General features: G+C 53.4%; 3 protein-coding genes across 3 annotated transcripts; 2 read left to right on the top strand and 1 right to left on the bottom strand.

Moving 5' to 3' along the window:
• Nucleotides 1–4,343: 4,343 nt before the first annotated feature.
• Nucleotides 4,344–6,302, bottom strand: CGGC5_v007938 (Vegetative incompatibility protein HET-E-1; the record flags this gene model as incomplete). Its single annotated transcript, XM_066151934.1, has 2 exons — nt 4,344–5,505; nt 6,022–6,302. 2 exons carry the CDS (start codon nt 6,300–6,302, stop codon nt 4,344–4,346), a joined length of 1,443 nt encoding a protein of 480 aa, XP_066008808.1.
• A 3,116-nt stretch (nt 6,303–9,418) lies between these two features.
• Nucleotides 9,419–11,706, top strand: pho-5-2 (Repressible high-affinity phosphate permease; the record flags this gene model as incomplete). Its single annotated transcript, XM_032020982.1, has 7 exons — nt 9,419–9,676; nt 9,728–10,258; nt 10,380–10,673; nt 10,834–10,903; nt 10,965–11,119; nt 11,174–11,577; nt 11,628–11,706. 7 exons carry the CDS (start codon nt 9,419–9,421, stop codon nt 11,704–11,706), a joined length of 1,791 nt encoding a protein of 596 aa, XP_031882052.1.
• Nucleotides 11,707–12,521: 815 nt separating this feature from the next.
• Nucleotides 12,522–15,599, top strand: CGGC5_v007936 (Lethal(2) giant larvae protein-like protein SRO77; the record flags this gene model as incomplete). The annotated part of the gene is made up of 3 exons (XM_066151933.1): nt 12,522–12,640; nt 12,726–14,806; nt 14,869–15,599. The coding sequence occupies 3 exons, from the start codon at nt 12,522–12,524 to the stop codon at nt 15,597–15,599; spliced, it is 2,931 nt and encodes a 976-aa protein (XP_066008676.1).
• Nucleotides 15,600–16,195: the final 596 nt, after the last annotated feature.

Here is a 16,195-nt window from a genome sequence, read left to right as displayed (position 1 = left end):
CATGGTGGCGTCTTGGTGACAAGTTGACCTGCTGGAAAAGCAAGCCCCATTATCCGGACTGGCGGCGGGGTGAGTCGCGGGCCCGCCGTCAGCAGAAAAAGGGGTCTCGGCCACCACTCAACTGTCTTTCTGACAATGACTCTGGGGACGGACACCAGCGCCATTACAATGTGGCTTTATTTGAAGCTTGTCAAGACCAAACATTGTCCCAAACATTGTCCCAAACACTGCTTCGACAGAGCAAGCTAGACGAAGCCGGCGATGCGCGTGGCGGACTGAGGCCTGCACCGCCTCAACCTGGTCCATGCTCTTTCATTTCCCCATGCCTACGACACGTGGGAAGGCAGGATACGATTTCATGAGGATCGCCCCCCCTAGCAGGTGCAGCAGTCCCTAGCCTCAGCTCGGCTTGTTCCTGACCTTGTCCAAAAAGCCCTTGGCTCGTCCCAGCAGCGTCGAGGGTAAGACACGCCGGGCGACGGATCGAAACAGCGCTCCACCGTTCTTTCAACGCCATTCTTCTGCCCACCTCAGTCACTCTCCGCGTGTGGTGTAGAGTGCAACAAGTAAAGTGCGCGGCGTGCAGGAAACGCATGCGACGATTCTGTATGTGAGATAGCCCGGTGGACCTATGCAGGAACCATCTGCGTACCTGCAGGAAGCTATTTCAGGGGTTTGGGTCCTCGCACACGGTAAGCGGGCGACAAGATTCCGACTATTGGCAGTAGCCCGAGTTTGTTAAGTTTTGATCTCAACACCGCCATCGTCAACGGTCTGGTTGTAGCTAAATACAGCAGCACCAGCTTTCTGTTTCTCGTACGGGCCCGAGGAGGAACCAAATTCCCGACGCGTCTGTTGCCATTAGGCGCCTTGAGAAACGCGTTTCCTCGACGTCAAATGGCCAATTTAACAGCCCTGGCCGTGCTCGTCCAGATCTTGCACCCGCGATGCTGTCTGTGCGATGGCTGAGAGCGGCGATGACAGCATCAAAGCACTGCAGGGCACAATTAAACGCAAGATCGAGATTTCATCCGCGTGATGCTGGACGAAATGGACGCCGCCTGAAGATTTCGATTCTCCCCCATCGGGCGAATGACCCACGGAATCGTCGGAATGAAACGCAGCAATTCGCCATCAGGACTGCTCAGGTGAGGGCCCGTGTGTCCGCCAGACCGCGGCGGTTGCTCCGGACATCGCCCGGGTTCGTTCAACACCATGTCACTCTGGCGCTGGACATCACTAGTAAGGCTGCGATGTTGTCGCTCGTATGGTGTTCGCGATTTGTCATCGTTTGTCTCGCAAGACTCGGTAAAGTCGCGCCTGAACTGCCTCGTTTGTATCTGAGAATGGCATCCTAGCATCGCAGTGCCTACCTGCAAGTCTATGATGTGTGAGGCGCCTCATCCTCGTCCCGTCGGCTGCACCAACAGCCCAGAGGCGCATCGCTTGTGTTGGCCCAATCCTTCCCCAACCACAGACGACGAAACGAACTGTTCTGTTTCCCGCGTTGGACAGGGCCATCGCTATGTTTCAGACATTGTCTGGCCGGCTGACACGGCATATCCGCCCCTTTTGCTGCACAGAAACAGCAGCCACAAGTCGCACACGTCTGCAGTCATCCGACGTCAAAAACTTCGTCGACAGCTGTCACTTCCCGTGTTCCCCTGGAGAGAGACCCTGCAGGAGGTGTTTTAATCTCCGCATTTGGTTCCCAATACACCGGCTCGCCAATGAGTACGGTTCGTGAGAGGGGACAGAGAACAACATGTCTCGCATTGGCGATTTGTCACTTCGTCTAGATTCACCTCCAGAAGCCTACCTCTCCATCCGCGATATGGCCCCCAAGAAGGGCCCCCGCCTAAATGCCTTTTTTTTTCTCCGTAATCCCCTAAGTGGGATTGCTCGTAAAATGGGAGGCGGGGAGCGGGCGCTGTAGACTGTAGATCCCTCTTCCCCTTCTTCACCGCCGGGCGCCTCATCGGCACGTCGCCATTTTCGTGTCGTTGCGGCCCGCCGGGGGGTCGTATTCTGCACGGCAAGGCCCCCTTTAGCCTCCGAGACTCAAAATGGACGTTGGTGGGGAAGAGAGGGGGAGAGAGCAGAGACCGTCGCAGATAGGGAAGCGTTTTGCGAAATGACGATGGTCGATGGGTGCTTGTTTTGTGTGGCAGACGCAGACGTACCCCCGGACTGCGATCGGCGACATGGGGTTTGCAGGTGGGATGACAGGTTTCTGCTGCGTGGGCGGCGGCGGCCGCCGAGGCGTTGATTCAGTGTTGTTTTTTCTTATTTTATTTTGACAGTTCTTTGCTTTTCCTTTTTTTCCTTTTTGTAGAATGTCTTCCGCGGCTTCGACGCAGGGATGAAGGCGCCGTTGAGCATGATCTGACCTTTGTCGACATCGGCCCCGTAGTAATCCAGCCCGGTGAAGGGTTTGGTTTCGTGGACGTACGGAGGAGATGAGGCTGTTCTACAAGCCGGACAGGCCGAGACAGACTCTTGTCTTTAGGGACAGTGACAGTTCGATGTCGAGGTGAGTTATGTGGATGGCTCGCCAGTAATTCTTTGCGTCTCGGACATCAGAGACTGTGGCTGGTTCCCCACTGGAGGCTTGATTGCAGATGAAACTACGTGCTGTTGTTTCTTCTTCTTGTGTAGTTGAATTTGAGTGTGAAGGAGAGACAGATGCGGAAAGCATCGGCTTTCGAAACGGTATGTTTTCGGGGTTTGGATTCAGGTCGAGACATGGTGATTCTCGTAGGCGAAGTTGGAGGTGAGAGATGAGACGCGAGTTGAAGATGAGAACGGAATCGGTCAGAGGCTTCCTCTACTACTTACCTTGGTACTTGTCTCGCAGCATTTCGAGCCCTGGGCCGTCCTCGAAGCTGTCGTCCGTCTATGTGTTTGCACCTGCCCCCCGGAATGTTGTACAGACCCGATGTGCGACTTGGGAGTTGCTTCTGACTGTCAACCACGTCCTGGAGTTTTCTCATCTCTCGTTCGGTGAACATGGAACGACGCAAGTGACGTGAGGTCTCGTTCGGGGGGTAAACTCCCTGGGCGCGACGGTCTGTTGACATTTTTCTATGAACGTTGCTTCGGCGTTCCTATGATACAGTTCAAGAGCCGAGAGGTCGATTCCGGCCTCTTCACTTCTTGGTTCTTGACGGAGCTTTGCTACCCAGGTGAATATGGAGGATTAGTTTGGCCAAGATTAACAGGCGACGACAAGGACAACACGCACGATGGGAGAGAGAATGAGTACTTCGAGTCTTCGCTAGCTTACCTAGTAATCGGAAACATCCATCCAGATAATAGCAACCTCGCAATGCCCAATGATTCCGCATGAGATGGGTTCTCAATGATTCTTCACTTGGCATACCAGTATTATTAGTATGGGCCCGTCCAGACGCAAATGACTTGGGACCCGACGCAAAGAGAGGAGTGGACCTGCAGGCAGTGATCTAGGTGTTCCCAAGACATTGTCCCTGACGCCCGTTGACATATCGTTCAGCTATATCACGCAGATTTCTATCAAAGACGGACAGCATACTCATGATTTTTGGGGACAACGCACATTAGCCCGGTAATTGTAGTGACCTTGAACGAAATTTAATATCAAGTTGTTCGATCTCTGAAATTACTGGTCACGGTGATATCCCAATATGCCCTGCTATTGAAATCACGCAAAGCCTGGTAATATCCTGACACCCCCGCAGCGTGTCGAGGTGATGTTCATATTGCCGTGTTGCTCATAGATGAGCAGAACATCTGAACACTTGCGTCAATGATACGCCCATCGCCTTCCTTTGAGGTGCTGCAGCCCGCCCACTAGACAACGTAGATGCGCCTTAACTATCACATCGTTCTCAGTCTAGAGTTGCTTCAACGACAGAGAGCACAGCTTGACCAATGGAGGTATTCAACACAAATCGATAGGGAGGAAAGAAATCCAGACTTGAAACTTGAATATACTGTGATTCACGTCGTTGAGTTACAGGCATGAGCATTGTTACATCTCGAGCCTGCCTAAGAGGCTCTCAAGATGTCCAGGACCCATTTGATTGCAATGTTGGCCAAGGCGGTCTTTGAAAAGGATAAATAAGTCAAATGTCGTTGAATGAGCAGGAAGAATTTTCACGGGGGGTTATATTATGCTTAGATAGTTTTTGGCTACTATATGCTATGAGAATGTGGGTGACGAGTCTTCGGTTCAAGAGCAGAGCTATTCTAGAGCAAGGTTTCGTCCGCACACCTTTTTTGATATCTCCCACATCGAGATTTATTGGTTACAGATTCTTGGAATATAGACAGATATGAGAAGATTTGACACCCATTGGCTACTAGGTCTCCGTAGGCGCGAGCGGGCATTCGGCGGAAAGCCCCTCAGCCGCCGGCGATGAAGGAGAGTTTACCGCCGACGCTTCGAACGCCGATTCCTCAGAGAAGTCAGAGTGGTAGTGAAGATCCAAGAGATAGGGGTCCCATTCCCTAACACCAAGAGCCAAGAGGTTTCGAACCTGGTTAGTTCCGAGAACAGTTGCGAGATCCATGATGCGAACCTGTCCAGTCACCAAAATGTAGTACTCAGTGAAGAGGAAATCGCTGCATGTCTCGAGGCTAATTTCGAATGTTGTTACCCTGGCGGATTTGGCCTCAGAGTCCTGGAGTTGGTCGTTGCTTTCCTCGTCGACAAAGTAAACCTTGTTGGTGTGAGACCTAGTATTCTCAGACATCGAATTTACTCGGTTCTCTGTGCTGACAGTGGGCTTGCCAAAGCTGTCGTCTTTCTTGAACGAAGGAATCTCGTCACGGAGCCTACCTAGAACCATACGGCGACCAAGGGTCTCGAACTTCGGCGCCTGTGCGTGCTTTTCTATGGGATGCTCCGTACTGTGAATGACCGCGTGGACTCTGTTGGACGATTTCGACCATGTCAATGTGAGGCGCAGAGGATACCTCACGTCTGGGCCGCCGTCGCCCCCCTTTATGCTGATATCAACGGAAGCCCCGAAGCTTTCCAATGGGTTTGGTCTTATAAAGGTGCTGAAGAATTCGTCCCAGAATTGCCTTGGGTGTGGATTGATAAAATCAACCTCTAAAGATGGTGGAAGAGTGATGTTGACGTGAAAGGATCTGTGCAATCGCCTCTTGATCCATGATTCTTCATCAATGTCTACATCTTTCCTGACGTAAGCTGTAAAAGCCTGGTTCTTGGGGAATGCATCATCGATATCGCAGAATAGGGACCATGGATGGGAGCGAACAAACCCATCAGCCGTGCGAACGAGTGAAATACAAACGTCTGCACCAGTTTCTGAGTCTGAGAGTCCCAAGTTCATGACATAGATGCCGTTCTTTCCTTTTCGAAACGTCGTGTCGATTCGAACACCCTTATTCGCAAGCGAAAAGTCGCATACGTCCTCATCATTCGTATTGCGATGCAGTTTCGGGCCACCAACGAACTCTTCTGGTGAACGGGACAGGATTCCTCGAAACTCTTGCCTGAGAGAAGACACAAGTGAGCCATCAGGGTTTCTCTCTTTTGCTTGCCATGCAAATAAAGAGAGATCGTTGGTCTCTCTTGCAATCTCCTCTTGGAGCCGACGGAATGCCCTGGAGCCCTCCCCATACAACATTGGCATATTGATGTCGAAGATTCCAAGCAAAGAGTAAGCTTGATCTTCGATTCGCTTCGTCTTCCGATGAGCTGCCCATGACATTTTCACTGCGATTGGAACCGTACGTAGTAATTGTCTAGACTCCAATACGGCATGGGGAATGCTCGTAATGCGCTCCAACTTTTCAGCAAGCTCGTTCTTGGTTGCTAACGCTTTCCACCGTGTGTTGTAAAATGTAACAGAGCTGGGGGCGATCAACTCCTGCAAAGTCCAGCCACGAGTGAACCACCTGGAACTGCAGAGCGCCTTCTCTTCCACAGTGTACGTAGTGAAGGAGGAAAACGGAACGTCAAATGTGAAATCCGACAAGTACACAAAGCATACGACAGAAAGCTTGTACCATTGGAACATGGAGTTGATGGCTTCGCTCAGTTCAGCACTACTTGACTTGTCGATGCAGCAAGTATCAACCCAAGCATATGGGATGCTCCTTTGACGGGCTAATTCGCAGGTCTTTGAGATTTTGGAGAAGCCGGCCTTCTTGCGAGCCGAGTCGAGGTCGGAAATGTCTTGGAATGACACTTCATCGTGCTCCCACGTGTGCGAGAGAATCGCATAGTTGACGGTTGATGGATCGACGATTTCCTGCAATTTGAGTGTTTGGGTGTCAAGGAGCCACATCGAGAGTGCTTGGAAGATTCGCCGGTTTCAACAGTATTCACCACGATGAAGAAGGACGTATGCTGAGCCTTGAAGCGGGGTTCTGAGGTGTTGTGATGCTGTTGTCATGATTGGCCGACTGATGCACACTGCTGCCTAGTGATCATGCACGTCGCACAACCCCTCCTTGGCGGTGTTTTCATTTTCGTCTGTCTGGAAGTCTCAGAGTCGAGTGCTAGTCGAAGAAGCTATTGGGCTGGTGATGTTCGGGATGTCTGAAGCGAGCATGAATCTGATAATGAAATTGAAGGTTGATACTCAATGCCTGTGTAAGAGATGGCTGTGTAAGAGTCGCCAACACGAGGGCTCGACAGCTGTGTGAGTGATAGTCAGCGACCTCTATCGTCCATAAGCTGACAGCCAAACCGAAGTACCGTCTTATCGGCCGGAGCACACCCCCGAATCGGCAAGTCAACAACGCGGCCATGTTGTCCGGCGCACGCCGCCGCGACTTTCCTTACCTAGGAGACGGAGTCTGACTCTTGTCGTCGTAAGAATAGCGCCGAAAGAATCGAATGCCAAGAGCGCAATGGGAGGTTGATATACACGTTCAAGAGTTGAGGGACCAATGGTTCCACCCACGTGTGCGGAACCTGGGGTTCAATTGGCCCAGCTGGGGCAAATGGAGCCCCGTTCTGGATCCCACCCCAGATGGAGGTCCTTTGGAACTGGACCCCTGTTTAGCCCGAGGTTCTGGACGCAGACTTATTTTGGAACTACTGCGGCCGGGGGCTTTCGTTGGGTGACGACCGCGGGATGTCGAGAGGGGTCTTTTGGTGGATTCAGTGTTGGTAACGCTTTAACAATCTGACATGAGTTGGTGGGAGCCCTCAGACATCATGAGATGTGTGTGGCGATGGCTGCAAAATGTCGCCGTTGCCGACGGCGGAAAGTCTCTTCATGTGAGTTTCCGTGACGTGAATGACGCCGATATGACGGCCAAAGTCTCTTTTAAAGGTGATCAGGTTCATCCCGATCGGATGATCGATAGAATCAACGTCAATGGCACCTTAGCTCTCAAAGACTCTTATACGCAAGGATACCTTTCCAGAGCGCCGGAATGAGACGATGCGCATGTAACCAGCGCGCGCGCGTCATTCATGAACTATTCATTAAACCAGAAGAATTTCAGCCTGCCAACAGGGACCGCCGACAAGGCACGTGGGTGTTACAGTGCAACCGAGCGGAGCGAGCAGTCCGCATAGAGTCAAAAGGCACGCGACAGCTGCGTTATCTTCAATATCGACTTTCCAAGACGGGTGTCACCGGCTGCGCACCCCAGGGCTTGGCCTCCCTCTTGGCGATCGCATCATTGCGTCTTCAGTGGTAAAAAGCCCGCGATGCCAAGTGCCAAGTAGCGGGAGCCAGCGGGAGTTCCAGCAGGGTTTGAGAGCCGCACTGGAATGACGCTCAACGACATTTCAACGTCGTGAAGCCTCGAGTTGCGCTTGAATTCGGTCAGTTTTGACCAGAGGAAGAGTTGCTGTTTGTTATCGAGGCTATGAGACCGGCCGTTGTTGCTGATCTAGCAGCGCCGTCGCAACGTGCTCCAATTCGGCGCCGTGATTGGCCCGCCCAGTCCGGGAGCGTCTTGAGCTTCCCCCGGCTGTCCCCACGGAAGAGTCGGCAGAATCCAGCCTGACAGCATCTGAATTGTACCTGCGGCGCGAAGGGACATGTCTGTCAATCAGGCCGCTGTACCTCTCTTTTTGGTCGCCTGTCCTGGTCGCTCGGTAGATGAAAGAGGTTAAGGACGGCCGGACCCAGCCTGGTCGTTGCCCGACTTGCGACAATGATTTGCCTGCGACAAAGTGTATGCGCAATTGCATTCTTCTGATAGGCTCCCTTGAATTGTAGATATTGACCCATTCAAGCCAATACGCCGAGCCCGCGTCTCGTAGTTACGAGCCAAGTCGAGCCGATGTGGTGTTTCTGTATCTAGGATGAACTGGTTGAGCGCCAAGGTGCCAGTTGGGCGATGAATCGAGGCCAAGACAGATCTGCCGTCGCTAAGAACACTCGCGAGTTTGCCAAAAAGCTTGACCGAGTGCTGGCTGTGTTGCCCTCGATCCTGTAGGATGATGCTGTGCCAGGACAACCTGGGCTCAGCATACAACATCGGAAATTGTTAGGGCGGTACTGCGCGGGTCGCCGACGCGCGCGACCTGCACCCCGGCATCCCATGTTGAGCCCATGTTGTCTCTGCGAGCGTCCCCATTGGCTTCAACTCAACTTGACATGAGCGGGCCGCTCCAACTCTGAGCGTAAGTTGTGTTGATTTCGCTCTGTTCCGTCGCTGAGAAATAGTTATTCCCATGATTCCCGAACAGGCCGTTTCTGCTGTTTGAGCGCAGCGTTGCCGGTGTCAGAGGCAAAAGTGAAAAGGGCGGCAGCCAGTCGGGAGGCGTTGTCTGAGATTCAGCCCAAGAAGAGACGAGGGACGAAGTCTGGGAAAAAAGTGAAAAACACACGCTATCCCCAATCGATCGCCGAGCACGGCTCCACACACATGTCGTGGGCAGCAAAGATCCCTGTTTGACTCTGGACGGTGTTAGTCGTCGACCGGCGTCTCCAGTCTGTTGGTGCCAGCTACTACCAAGCAGCATCCCGCGTGGCCCCCGTCTTGTGTCCCAACCCACGCCAACGGGGGGCTCGCTTTCTCTTGTCTGACATGGCCCGTCGAGGACACGAGTTGGATACTCGTGTGCAGCTTCGTCCCTTGTCACTCGCCTTACGCGGTACAATTCCTCCCTAGTCTTCCACGCTAGGACGTAGTCTCCGAGGTGGAGGCTGATCTCGAACCATGTCTATTCGTCTCCCTGGTCCGTCGCATCTCCGCTGAAGGTGTTCGTTTTCCATGCATGCGACGCTGCGAGACCCTTCAGCTCAGATGGCATGTAGTCCTTGTCCGCGCCCGGCCCAGCCATATAAGCCAAAGTCCTCCCCGGCCGCTGCGCATTTGAGTTTGTCTGTCCTCGCGCTCCCCATCCTTCCCAGCAGGTAACCCAGAGTCTCCGAACCCTCTCTCTCCGAACCTTGCCGATCGTTTCATCCGGGGCTCAGAGGAGATCGACATCATGGCCGGCGTTATCCAACCCAACAACGCCGCGGCGGACGGCGCCGTCACCACCAGCGAGCTGACTTCGGCTGAGGTCAAGAACAACAAGACCTCCGGAGGCAACGCGGCTTTCCACAACTTCAACAACGACTTCGCTCACGTTGCCGATGCCAACGAGCGTCGCCGTCTTGCGCTCGCCGAGATCGACAAGGCCCCCTTCGGCTGGTACCATGTCCGCGCTATCATTGTCGCCGGTATTGGTTTCTTCACTGATTCGGTATGTATTTGCATTGTTTATGAGAGAAAACCAATGCTGACTTAGACCTAGTACGATATCTTCACCATTGGTCTCGTCACGAGCATGTTGGGCATCGTGTACTACGGCGGCACCCTCCCCGCGGAGAACGACACCGCGATCAAGGTTGCAACCAGTGCCGGAACTGTCGTCGGACAACTGGGATTCGGTATTCTTGCTGACATCGTCGGCCGTAAGAAGATGTACGGCGTTGAGCTTATCATCATCATCTTCGCGACCATCGCCCAAGCTCTCTCCAGCGGCTCTCCCTCAGTCTCCATCACCGGTCTCATGGTTTTCTGGCGTATCATCATGGGTGTCGGTATCGGTGGTGACTACCCCCTTTCCGCTATCATCACTTCTGAGTTCGCCACCACCAAGTGGAGAGGATTCATGATGAACGCCGTCTTCGCCAACCAGGGTTTCGGCCAGCTTGCCGGTGGCTTGATGATGCTTATCGTCACCGCTGGTTTCAAGGGCTCTCTCTCCACTGCTACCAAGGCTGCTACTTGCGCTACTACTGAGCCTTGCTTGATCGCCGTCGACAAGATGTGGCGTACCATGGTAAGTGTCTTGATTCCGATAAACTTTCGATTCATTTTGTTGCGTAGGCTTCGCCTGGCAACTCCAAACCAAACTGAATCAACCATGAAGATGTAGAGAATTAGCAGCTAACATGTTTCAGATTGGCTTTGGCGCTGTTCCCGGCTGCCTGGCTCTCTACTTCCGCCTCACCATCCCCGAGACCCCTCGTTACACTTTCGATGTCGACAACGATGTTCAGAAGGCCGAGGGTGACGTCGACTACTACAAGCAAGGAAAGTGGGGTGAGGCCGAAGTTGATGAGGCTGCCCGCGTCGCTGCTCGTGCGCAGGCCAAGCAGGAGCTTGAGGTCCCCAAGGCCTCGTGGTCTGACTTCTTCCGTCACTACAGCCACTGGAAGAACGGAAAGGTCCTTCTTGGTACTGCTGGTTCCTGGGTATGTTCGGCTCTCATTTCGATTGTATTGGCGTTGCGAAAGATGTGGTGTTGGTGTTGTGCTGTTGGCCGCCAACTTCCACCCAAACTCAGCCAACATCGCTACCACATCTTGAACCACCGTTTTCTCATCAACACAACACAAAACTAACTCGATTTAGTTCATGCTTGACGTCGCATTCTACGGTCTTGGCCTGAACAACGCCATTATTCTCAATGCCATCGGATGGTGTAAGTCTCTAATAGTCCTGGGGATGTTTTGGTGAGGATTTTGAACTAACGATAGCTTCAGCCGGCGGCGCGGACATGTACCACTCGTTCTACCGTACCGCTGTTGGCAACCTCATCTTGGTTCTGGCCGGAGCCGTTCCTGGATACTGGGTCTCCGCTGCCTTGATCGACACGATCGGCCGCAAGCCCATCCAGCTGTTTGGTTTCTTTGCTCTTGTAAGTCAAGTCTGAAACTCTTGGATCACCCCGCTTTTCTAATAGGAGAAACAGACGCTCCTCTTCTGCGTTATCGGATTTGACTTCTGGAACCTTTCCGGTGGTGCTCTGATGGCCCTGTACACCCTGGCTCAGTTCTTCTTCAACGCCGGCCCCAACTCCACGACCTTCATCGTTCCCGGAGAGTGCTTCCCCACTCGTTACCGCTCTACCTCCCACGGTATCTCTGCTGCTTCCGGAAAGATCGGTGCCATCATTGCTCAGGTCGTTTTCGGTCCCCTCCGCACCATCGGCGCCAACTCGACGCTCGCGAAGACTGACCCGAGATGGAGCACCCCGTGGTTGAACCACATCATGCAGATCTTTGCTCTGTTCATGCTTCTCGGTTTCTGTACCTCTTGGTTGATTCCCGAGACTGCTCGCAAGACTCTTGAGGAGCTTTCCGGAGAGGATGACCTGTAAGTTTGCTGTCAATTGTTTTCTCATGAATCCCTACTGACTTTCACAGTGCCACCAGCGCCATCCCCGTCCATGGACACAACGAGGAGAAGCGCGCCGAGGAGGGCACCGTTGCCGGATCTGTTTAAAATCGCCTGTCTGGAAAGAGACAAAAATTGCATAGCCATTGCTTTCCAAGCGCCGAGCATCGGCAACCGATACCCTTAATTCAACTCCAGAGTAGACTTTCATCTGTAAATCTTAGACTTAATAAACGTCTACTGGCAATTGCCGTATAAAACCTCTTAGAAAAGTCGTCTGTCTCTATGATTTCATCATGTCGCGCTTCCTGTGTGATTCGATGAGAAGATCAGTGAAGAATCGATTTGAGCGCAAGCAACTTCAACCCCTGAGGACTGGAAAGTTACAGAGCCATAGAGCCAGAAATGAGGGAATGTGAGTTTGAGTTTTCAGGCCATTGCGTTGACTATGCTTGGCTCTGGCGATTGAGCTCACAAACTGAGAGGGATCTTGAGAGTCTCCCATGCCTTTCAGTGTCGACAATCACTCGGCCATGAGGTAAAACCTGCGACCATATCCATGTTTGCAATCATCGCCGCCTTCTGTCGTCCCGAAATTCATGGCCTTCTGGGCTGTTTGGTAGCACCGGACGGGGGAGCCGTTAAAGACGTCTCAAATTGAGGGGTGAGATGAGAGTGAGATGCATGCACAATTTTCATAACTATCACGTGCATAAGTGGAGCTTGGATCTCTGCACTGACTAAATCGTAACCTTATGACGTTAGTCCCGGTTGCTCCTGCAATGCAGGGACTTGGACCACTGAGCACCCCGCCAAGCGGAAGTTCGGCCGCCTTACCCAACTAAAAAGTACGGGACCACCCCAAAGCTCCTCGGGCTTCCCTCCAACATCTCCAGATCCAACTTGCACCGCTCTCTCACACCATGGCCGCCTTTCTCCGAGGAAAGCAGACAGGCATGCAGAATGACCTGTCTGCGTCCATCCTCCCCGAGCTCTTTGCCCCCGACTACCAGTCTGCCTACGGCATCAACTCGCAGGTCAGGTCAGTAGCTACCCCACGTTGACGCGCGTCATTCCATGGCATTTCGAGATGCGCAACGGACTCTGCAATGCTAACAGACACGCAGCTGCCTAGCTTATGATCCAATCCAATCGCTTCTCGCCATCGGAACGAACGAATCCAAGTTTGGCCCCGGTAAAATCTTCGTCTTCGGCCAAAACCGAGTCCAAAAGACCATCGAGCCGCCAAGGCGCACATCCTTCCGCTCCCTCCACTTCACCGCCAACCGACTGGTTTCCCTCGATGCCAAGAACGAGCTGGGAATATGGGATCTCGATACCGCCAAGCGAGTCGCCGGTATTGTCTGCCCCGGCCACGTCGCCTGCCTCATTACCGACCCATTGCTCGACTGGGCCTTCCTCGGACTGGCTACGGGAGAGATCTTGGCATACGACCTTGACAGGGAGAACATCACAAAGTCCTTCAGACTGCCGAACTTCTGGAAGGAAAAGGACCCGAAAGCCCGTGTCGTTGGGTTGGTGAGCATTGCTCTTCACCCTAGGGACATTGGTAAACTGCTTATCGCCTACACCACGGGAGTGGTCGTGTACTCGTTCAAGCAAAACAAGCCCACTCAGTTCTTGGAATATGTTCTTCAACCAGGCGCGCCTGGCGGCGGTGGAGAGCCACCGGATACGGTCCGCCGGCCGAGGCTTTCTCACGCTCTGTGGCACCCCACTGGTACCTTCATTATGACGGCCCACGATGATGGAAGCATGGTGTTTTGGGACCCGAAGGATGGTCGTGTTGTCATGGCCAGGACATTGGACGAGTTCAAGATTGATCAGCCTTCACCTAACGCGGGACATGTTGGCTTCAGAGAGCCATATGCCAAGATCGCATGGTGCTGCAAGGACAACCCGGACGACACCGGAATTCTCATCGCAGGTGGCCACAGCCCGGAGAATCCGCAAAAGAGCCTGACATTCATCGAGCTTGGACAAACGCCCGTCTACGCAACTTCGACATGGCAGGTTCTCGAAGACCATTTGCGAGGAAAGAGAAATATCTCCTTGCCGACGCCACCAGGGGCTCAGGTCGCTAACTTCCTTCTCATTCCCCGTCTTTCGCCGTACTTTGCTGGCGCGCAGGATCCGATTGCGGTATTGACCCTGCTCACTTCTGGCGAGCTACTCACCATGAGTTTCCCCTCGGGATACCCAATCAGTCCGACAAACCAGCTTCACCCCTCTGTCTCTTTCGTCCACCCGTATGTCAACAGATTCGCCGTGCAGACCGTTGACCGGGGCCGCTGGCTCGGCATGGTCGAGACCAGAAACCAGGGCGAACCACTGCTCAAGGGCGGCGCCGCAGCCGCCAAGCCGAAGCGCCGATACGAAGGACGTACCATTTTCCAGATCGCCCACGGCGACAGCACGGTACGTCTCTGGGATGCCGGTCACGACGATGAAATTGAGAACCCTACCATGCTTCAAGTCGACGTTGCTCGCTCGCTCGATCGTTACGAGGATGTTGATATTACCGCCATGCACATGGCTCCCAACACTGGCGAATTCGCTGTTGGCACGCGCAACGGCGAGCTGGTGATTTACAGATGGGCTGGCAACAGGTTCCATGGAAAGGATCACCACGAGGACATTGCTCCCAACCCTGGTGGCCTGACCGACATCAGCTCCAGAGCGGAGCCGTCTCTCAAAGAGGGCTTGCAGCCGTGGCAGTTGTACGAGATGATGCAAGGACCAATTTCGGCCGTCAGCGTGTCAGATGTCGGCTTTGTGGCTGTTGGCTCTGAAGGCGGTTTCTTCAGCATTATCGACTTGAGAGGACCGTCAGTCATCTACCAAATGTCCATGTCGGAATTCGCCAAGCGTGAGAAGAGAGCCTCGTTCTTGAAGGGTCATAGCCAGCCCAGCGGAAAGGAGTGGCCGGTTGCCATTGAGTTCAGTGTTATGACACTAGAGGGCGACAACTACTCCAGCATCTGCTGCTTCGTTGGCACCAACACAGGAAGGGTGGCCACGTTCAAGATTCTGCCCTCCGGCAACAGCTACTCGGTAACTCTCGCCGGAGCTCAGCAGTTTGACGGCAAGGTTGTGGCTCTCTGCCCTATTGTTGCGGACTCTGGCAAGCCTGCATTTGCGACTGGTCCTATTGTTGCAGGCCTCAGGAACGGACAGCAGGTGAACGGTGTCTTGATTGCTGGCAAGTCTATTTGAACCGTTTAAGATACAATTACTAACAAAGAACAGTGACGCAAACCGAGATTCGCGTCTTCAAACCCGCAGGAGCCAAGGGAGCCTCTAAATCCTTTGATGACATTCTCTGTGACGCAGCAAACGTCACCGAGTTCGAGCTCCACGGCTTCGCCATTGTTGGCGTCTTTGGCGACAGGACAACCCGCGCGTTCTCCATCCCGGGACTGAAGGAAATTGGAAGGGCTCAGCTTCCCATGCTGGACAGCAGTCGCAGCACCGCCGCCGTGGTGACACAGACCGGCGATGTCTTTGGCTGGACTGGCCCATCTGAAATTGCAGTCCTGAGCGTGTGGGGTACTGCGAAGGATCTTCCCGTCAGCGCTGACGTTCTCATCAACCCCGAGCTCATCACGCCGCCTCGCCCTACCATTTCTAACATGCAGTGGTTGTCGGGCACACAGTACATCTCGCCGACGGATCTTGATCTTCTCATCGCCCCTGATCGCCCGCCCAGCAGACGCATGATCCAGGCGGCGGCGGCAGAGGCTAGGGCTGCACGCTCAGGCCAAACAGCAGCAGGGCCAAGCGCTGGAGGTGCGCAGGAGGGCTGGGGTGATTACCTCACTAGACAACTCAATGAGCGGACTGAGAAGCTCAATATCATGAGTGATAACATGGACAACCTGCAGAACCAGAGTGCAGGATGGGCAGACGACGTTGGCAAGTACATCAACAAGCAGAAGCGGAATGTTGTGCTGGGAGGGCTCAAGAGCAAGTTTTTCTAAACGATGAGACGACTAATGGAAGAGACGGCCTCAGGTTGATAATCGGCGCTTGTTATTAGGGCGTTATGTATCTGATATCACTTCATTTCACTGGGAATACACGAAGCCTTATATCATGATCCAGGCCTTGTCCATCATTGATTGCTGCATTTCCTCGTAAATGACCCCAAAAATACCAGTTAGACGTTCCTCCTTTCCCCACTCTCATCATCCCAACACCTCATGACTCCCAGTTATTCGCTCGGTATAAACATCGGCCGGCCGCGATTCGTCGTTTGAAGTTGGGGCGATTCGGCTAATGTCTCCTTCATCGCGGCATCGGCATGCGCGGCTCTCGCGAGAACTCGGTGGCTAGACAAGGAAAAAAGGTAGTGTCGTAAATGATCTATTGCGTTAGCTTATTGGTTCGGGGAGGATCACGCACCGGTAATCAGCATGAGGGGGATTGGTCGCGGTCGGTTCGCCGATTGGTTATAGATGAGATCGTCGCGGGTAGCTTTGTAAATGCTCGATTTTACCTAAGCGTCAGCATGTTGGTTCTGGGGTGAGCACATACCTGCACGTCGATCACGGGTTCACGATCGTTGATGGCGTTG

This window comes from Colletotrichum fructicola, assembly GCF_000319635.2.
Source record: "Colletotrichum fructicola Nara gc5 chromosome Unknown KSG_Nara_v1_contig04, whole genome shotgun sequence".
Lineage (NCBI taxonomy): Eukaryota > Fungi > Ascomycota > Sordariomycetes > Glomerellales > Glomerellaceae > Colletotrichum > Colletotrichum fructicola.
Note: the sequence above shows the minus strand (reverse complement) of the source record. Positions and strands in the feature narration are given on the sequence as shown.